The sequence below is a fragment of the Ochotona curzoniae genome, unplaced genomic scaffold, assembly GCF_017591425.1.
Source record: "Ochotona curzoniae isolate NIBS_2020 unplaced genomic scaffold, NIBS_Ocur_1.0 contig_1274, whole genome shotgun sequence".
Lineage (NCBI taxonomy): Eukaryota > Metazoa > Chordata > Mammalia > Lagomorpha > Ochotonidae > Ochotona > Ochotona curzoniae.
In genome coordinates, this window is record NW_024465023.1 from 7,272,958 (window position 1) to 7,280,195 (window position 7,238).

At 55.7% G+C, this 7,238-nt stretch overlaps 1 protein-coding gene across 1 annotated transcript; it reads right to left on the bottom strand.

Annotated features, from left to right (window-relative positions):
* Window positions 1-4,433: 4,433 nt before the first annotated feature.
* LOC121171191 (EZH inhibitory protein) lies at window positions 4,434-6,401 on the bottom strand. Its single transcript, XM_041002772.1, has 2 exons — window positions 4,763-6,401; window positions 4,434-4,528 (listed from the first exon to the last, which is right to left on the bottom strand). The coding sequence occupies exons 1-2, from the start codon at window positions 6,399-6,401 to the stop codon at window positions 4,434-4,436; spliced, it is 1,734 nt and encodes a 577-aa protein (XP_040858706.1).
* Window positions 6,402-7,238: the final 837 nt, after the last annotated feature.

Genomic DNA, 7,238 nt, shown 5'->3' on the forward strand with positions numbered 1-7,238 from the left:
AAAGGGACAAACAGCAGAGACAGAGGGAGCTAGACTACAGGTATCTTGTCTGTTGTTCGTTTTCCAAAATTTCTGAAACAGCTGACACTAATTTAGGCTGCAGCCAGGTGACAGAAACTTAACCAGACCTCCCAGGTCTGTGGCAGGGCCCAAGTGTCGTGTACATCTGCAGGAAGCTGGAACTGGAAATGGAGACTGGATTCATACCTAGGGGCTGCACTGCGGGATGGGATCTCTCAAGAAATATCTGACCTCCTAAACTACATGATCATTGTGGCAATTCAGGTTATTAAATCAAAATTTGAATTAAAGGCATATATATAGAGAGAGGGAGAGATAGACAAGGTCAGAGACAGTTCCCTTCTGCTAATTCAGTTGCAAAACGTCTGTAATGTGCACAGTTACCCCTATCAGGTTAAAGCTAAACTTCAAAACATATATTAATTAACTTACTAAGTAATTAATAAACTACAATGCAAATATGAGAATGGCATTGTTTCCCAGGGAATTCAGCTTCAGCTTGCCTCTCCGGAACTTTACTGGGAGCCAGTGTTTGAGTCTCAGTTTCTCTGCTTCTGAGCCTGAAAGGCAAAGGTGGCAAGGCTAGCTTAATGCCCCAAATGAGATGAACAACCGAGCTGAGCCTACCTGAAAACAGGAGCTCCACGGGGGCCTCCCACAGCGGTGCAGGCTCCCAAGGTCTTGAGCCATAAACAGGGAGCTGGAAAGGAAATGCAGCAGCCGAGACTCAGGCTGGAGAACTGACGCCCTTTATGGATGCCAGCACTTAAGGAAGCAGCTTTACGCACTACGTTCACGTGACCTCTTCCTAAATTTCTGACAGCTGGCTAAAGCCAGGTGCCACAGGTTTAATCCAGGTCTCCTATACGGGTGGTAGGGACCCAAGTTCTGCTGCCTCCCGTAGTGTGCATTCCACGCAAACTAGGTTTGGGGACGGAGCCTGGACTCGAACCTAAATCTACAATATTGGGCAGGGGCACTGCAAATGTGCTGCTTGTTGTAAGAGCTCTCGTGCCGTGGCCGCTCCCCGGAGCCTCTGACGCGATTTTCCCGCCTTTGAGCAGCTTCCCGGGCTGCTCTACGCCCCTCCTCCCTGACCCCCTCCACTTCCGCCCGCCAGCCTCCCCGCCCCCCCCCTCCCGCCACCTGCGTTGTGACTTCCGGCCCACCAGGTGCGGCTTTCAGAGGTGTGCTCTGCGGCTGCGCACCGGGGCTGGCCTGTCTCTCTAGCTGCGGTATTAGGCCCCACCTGCCACGGGGCAGGGCGGAGGCGCAGGAAGGAGCGGGGCTGGGGGGGCGCCCTAAGCCAGTTGGTTCAGAAAATAACCGTACCATGTATAAATCCTGACGGTAAAACCTTTCAAAACCAAAGGAAAAATTAGTGGCTCACCACTAGATATTATGGTCGAAAGTGATCCAGAGAGCGTTTCGGTACCTGTGAGGGAACCTTGGCTTTCTCTGTCGCTTCACCTTTGCAAAACAGAGAAGCTACCAGGACTCACGAAAAACGGCATGTGCAATCTGGCATATGCACGAGCAGAGCACAGTTGGGTTGCCTCATGTGTTTGACAAAAATCTGCAGACAATATGTTCAAGTGGCTGATGGCAATCTATTGATTTGGGCAAGCAGTTATTAAATAAAATGGTGTCCGTCTGTGTGTGTGGTGGGAAGTAGGGGGATGGGGATCAGCATTGTCTTGTAATAGGTTAAGCCTATTCCTGCGGCTCCAGGATCCCATATGGCCACAGGTTGTTGTCCCAGCTGCTCCATTTCCCATCCAGCTCTCTGCTTGCGGTCTGGGAAAGCAGTGGAAGATGACCCAAAGCCTTGGGACCTTGCACACAAAAGACCCAGAAAGGGCTCCCGGCTTCAGGTCAGCGCAGGTCTGGCCATGGTGGCCACTTCCGGAGTAGAATGATGCTTGAACCATCTTTCTCTGTCTCTGTGCTAATTCTGCCTTTCAAATAAACAAGTCTTAAAACTATTCTGAAATTTTATATTTTTATAGTTATTTCCCCACTTTAAAATAAAAAGCTTTATTTATTTGGAACATTCCCAGAAACCTGGTGATTCCCTCCCCAAGCGGCTAGGCCTGGGGCAGCAGCCAGGAGGAACACCATCACGGCCTCTCAAAGAGCTGCGCAAATGCAACCCCTAGGGCACCTTCCTCTTCTTTTACAAGAGCATTAGCGGGGAGTTGGACGGTCTGTGAAATAGCCAGGACTTCCTTCGCTATTCTTACGGGATACAGGCATTTTAGGCAGTGGCTTAACCTTCTTACAGCAGCAGCCCTCGAAAATATTTAACTGTGCAGTGAACTGTGTAAAGATAGTTATAAACCTTATAAATATTTCAATTTTTGTATTTAGTGAGTTAAGTGTAAAGATAGGCATTTAAATGCTCTCAAGGATATTTGATTTCCATCTGAATAAAGTTTGATGGATTGTCTATTTTTGAAATGTTTTGAAAATATTGACATAACTCAGGTCTCTCTGTCCAGAGCTTCAGGCAGGAACGTAATGCTGGCTGTAGAGCTCGACGCCCTCCCCAGTGACGCCATTCTGTCACCCAGGGCCAAAGTGCAATTGCACTGTGCAACTGTCCCCAAACTGCAGCAATGTTCTGACCACTAATTGATGACATTTATGGAAGGTTTGTGTCCCTACTTCCAATATAAATAAACTCATGAAAGAATTTTCAAAATGCTCACCCTAGATTTTACATTTATTTAAAGATGGAGGAAGAGAAACAGTGAGATGCATAGAATTATCTCCCACTGTTGATTTCCCAAATTTCCAGTTAGGTCGGGACATGGAAGATCCATGAGCTAGGAAATCAATGTGAGCCTTCCCAGTATGTCATAGTGACCGAGTAGGTAGAGACAGCTATCATCTAACTTTGAGGGGGACACATACTTGAATTGAGTGGTCAATGCTGAAAATGTAGAATCTGGAAAATTAGGACCAAAGCACCATTTACCTCATTATTTCAAAAATGAGATGAATACCTTGTCCTTAACCTGGTCTGTACCTATCCATTTCTAAAGCTGATCGCACACACACTCACCCTCACGCTTCTGCCTCCACTCCCTCTCCTTCCCGTCCCCTCCTCCCACCTGAGTTCAGGAACGCCCCTCCCCCACTCCATGTGAGGACTTCATCCCTCAGGTCAGGTCCCCTAGTCCCTGCTTCTTTTTTTTTTTTTTTAAATTTTTTTTTAAAGATTTATTTTTATTATTTTTTTATTGGAAAGGCGGATATACAGAGAGGAGAGACAGAGAGGAAGATCTTCCGTCCAAGTGAGTGCAACGCCCGATGCTATGCCGATCCGAAGCCAGGAGCCTCTTCCGGGTCTCCCACGCGGGTGCAGGTTCCCAAAGCTTTGGGCCGTCCTCGACTGCTTTCCCGGGCCACAGGCAGGGAGCTGGATGGGAAGCGGGGCTGCCGGAATTAGAACCGGCGCCCATATGGGATCCTGGGCGTGCAAGGCGAGGACCTTAACCACTGCGCCACCGCGCCGGGCCCAGTCCCTGCTTCTTAATCCTAGCTTTTCTTTCCCATCCCATCCCCACTCACCCACGCTCAATCACACAGCTTTTCTTAGGCCTGTCCATCACTCCTCCTCTTCTCCAGGTATCTTGGGTTAAGAGACCTCCCCAGTTTTATTTGATCCCATTTCCCTGTATTGTCAGCAAGTATGCTGAAAATTTTAGTACCCCCAAAGACAACAGGATCGAATTTCTTAGACCATAATGCAAAAAAAAAAAAAAAAAGACACAAACACAATAGCTTTAATGAAAACAGTATCTAAACTTTATTTCTAAATGCACTATTTCATTATCTAAAAGTAGCTTGACATGGGAAACTCCCAAGCGCGGGCAAGTGCAAGCCCTTTGAGAAACAGGGGGACTTGGAACGCAGGCAAAGCGCTGCAGGCAGGGGGAGGGGAGCTTTACAACTATGGGGAGTTTGAAAACACTTAAAATTCTTCTACAACAAATTATTACTCAGTTTAAACAAGTAAAATTCTTACATAGCTTCAAAATTGTTGCCCAGAGCTGGAAAATGCCTAAAAGTTTTACACAGCTTCAAAATTACTGCCCAAAGTTGAAAATGGCTAAAATTCTTACACAGCTTCACAATTATTGCCGAGTTGTTACCCATCTAAAATTCTTGCACAGCTTCAGTTATTGCCCCAAACCCTTACAGAATTTCACAGACATTGCCCCAACTTATTACACAGCTTACAACTATTGCCCAGAGTTGAAAAACAGCTAAAACTCTTACTCAAAATTAGGGAGAAGACCTTTGACCCGGGGGGGGGGGGCTGCTGGCTCATCTGGCTAATCTTCAGTGAGCTGGCAGCAGCACAGAGCAGTGTGGGAGCTTCTGTGCCAGGAGGCTTCCTACACCTACTCCTCGTCCTCGTCCGAAGAAGAACTGCTTTCTGCCTCAATCTCTATCTCATCCGCAAAATCAGAATCAATCTCAGCCACAAACTCGGGATCTAGCTCAACATCAACCTCAGCTTCAGCCTCAGCTTCAGCCTCAGCTTCAGCCTCAGCCTCAGCTTCAGCCTCAGCTTCAGCCTCAGCCTCAGCTTCAGCCTCAGCCTCAGCTTCAGCCTCAGACTCTTGCTCAGCCTCAGCCTCAGCCTCAGCTTCAGCCTCAGCTTCAGCCTCAGACTCTTGCTCAGCCTCAGGCATCAGCGCGCGCCTCAGGCTACGGGGGCTCGGCGTACGGATGGAATCCAGACCCAAAAACCCGGGGGAGGGAGAAGGAGAGCTGTTATCGGAATAGGCCAAGGCGGGCATGGGGTCGTTGTCGCGTTCAGGCTGGGGTTCGGGTTGGGGTTCGGCATCAGCTTCGCACTGCGGGTCAGGGACAGGGGGTGGGGAAGGGACAGGGGGTGAGGAAGAGACAGAGGATGTGCCGCTCACGTCGGAGGAGTGAGAGCAGGTGGAGGTGGACGAGCTATACTCCCCGAACAGCATGGCAAGCGGGCACCACCTGCCCGGGGGCGAGGGCGAGGAGGCACGCATGCGCAGAGCCTTCCAGGTGCGGGGCGGCGGGTTGCTCTCCACCTCGCTGCTCTCGGCGCTGCTGCTGTCGACCTCTCGGTTTTCCGGGGGCGATCTTTCGGGGGTCCTCTCCTCCCTGGGCTGCTGCGGCGACGGGGGGCTGCCACTGGGCGACCGCTGCGGCTGGCGGCGCCGCAGGACCGGCAGTGGCGAGCCGGCCGCGCCCCGCGGGGCGGCAGCGCGGGGCGCGGCAGGACCGGGCGCCGAGACGGAGCGCCGGGCGCGGGCCCCCGACGGCGCGGGGCGTCGACGGCTCGGCGGGCGCTGCAGCTCGGGGCGGCTGCGCGGCGCGGGAGCCGGCCTCCCGCCGCGGCCTCGGGCCCCGGGGCTGCGGCTGACGCGGCGTCGTCGGCGAGCGGGGCCCGGCTGGGCGGCGCGGCTCCCGGCGGCGGGGCTGGTGGCGCGGCGGCGGCGGGCGGGACCCGTCTGCGTGGAGCGGCTGCGGCGGGCACGGCGGGGCGGCGCGGAGCGGCTGCGGCGGCTGGGCCCCGCCTCGGGCACCTGGCGTGGCGGCAGAGGATCCGTCTGCGTGGCACGGCTGCGGCGGGCCGGACCCACCTGGGTGCCGCGGCCGCGGACGGCCGGAGCCGCCTGCAGGGCCAGGCTTCGCACGGCGGGGCCCGGCTCGGCGGAGGCGCGGCTGCCACGGCTCGGGGCGGAGGCGCGGCTCCGCACCGACGAGGGGCCCGGAGCAGACGCGCGCCCTCGGGTGGTGCGGCCTGCGCCGGGCCCCTCGAGCTGCAGCTCGGGCGACGACGGCCCGCTGCCCGCGGCCACCTGGCGTGGTGGCGTGGCCCGCCCCGCGACGGCAGGGCCTGCCCGGCGGGCTCCAGCACTGCCGCTGGAAGAGGGCGGCAGAGGCGGCTGGCGGCGGGGCTGCTTCCTGCGCCGCTTGGTCTCGGGGCTCTGGGCCGAGGACGCTTGGTCGCCCAGCTGCTCGGTGCCCTGCCCTGCGAGCTCTACCGCAAACGCGTCGCTCCCTGAGGGAGCTGAGCCCAGACCCGGGCTGCCCTGCAGGTCTGAATCATTTGCCTGCGCAATGGCCATGGTGGGCAGCCCAGGGCCTCCCTGCGCGTTAGGAAAGGCGGTACCGGCTGCCAAAGGGCCATCACCGGAATTACCGAGCAGGGCACCGGCCAACCCGTCACCTGAGGCGGCCCCGGCGGCTTGAACCAGCGGATAGCTCCGGCTGGGACCGCAGGCATCCCCGGAGCCAAAGAAGGCTTCCCGGTTTAGGCCCTCGGGTACCTCACTCAGCTGCCGCCGCATCTCCTTCTCCAAGCGGGACTGCGTGGACATGACGGCGGACTCCGGCTGAGAGACCGAGCGGGGTGGCTGTGAGAGCGAGTTCGCGAGCGCAGGTCGCAAGCGCGAGTTCGCGAGCGAACCGTCGCAAGCGCAGGCAGGCGCGAATGAGGAAGTTCTCCTGGCGGTGTGCGAGGAAAAAGCCCGTTCGCCCCCCCGGGCGGGTGTGGCCGGCCGAATCTTCGTCTCTGATTGGTCAGAAGGGCATCACGTGTTACTCTCGTCGCCCACGAACTCCCCAACCCCCACAGCTGCACGTGTGTGTGAGGCAGGAGTCCTACGGCGGTTGGCAGGGTTCCGGGTGGGGGAGGGGTGGCGAGAATAACGTCCGCACGGAGGCTGGAGGGGGCAGGGCGGCGCCCCTTTTCTAACTTCTAGTTTTAGACAAGTGTATTCCAGTTCTAGCACAGGATCTGTCCCGAATCCTGTCGACAGTCTTAAGTTTCTGTGTCCCCAAGGTGGGACTGTAGCACAGCGTATTTCAAAAACGGCGCCCTATTTCAGAAACCAGGCCGCCACGACAGCCGCGCGGCAAGATGTCGGCGGCAAGATGTCGGCGGCAAAATGTCGGAGCAGTTCACATCACCCCCAAATTAGCTTGTCGCCCCAATCTCAGTGATCACGTGAGAGGAATACCGCACTGGCTAACGGGCTCTATATCCCTGGCCAGAAATCCCTCCTGGGATCTAGTCAGGACAGTGGGGCGCCGTGGGATGCGAGCGGTGACCGGCCTGAAGTAACTCCCCCAGGCATCGGGATGACCCCACACAGGGCCTTCAGAGTCTGTGGCTTGGCAAACGACCACAATGGCACAAAAAGAATCGGGCCTAG

What these genes read in the sequence shown, in the direction of transcription:
- LOC121171191 (XM_041002772.1), bottom strand. Translation starts at nt 6,401, where the DNA reads ATGTCCACGCAGTCCCGCTTGGAGAAGGAGATGCGGCGGCAGCTGAGT. An exon ending in TTTGGGTCTGGATTCCATCC is followed by an intron (nt 4,529 to 4,762) that starts GTACGCCGAGCC and finishes ATGTTGAGCTAG; the next exon opens with ATCCCGAGTTTGTGGCTGAG.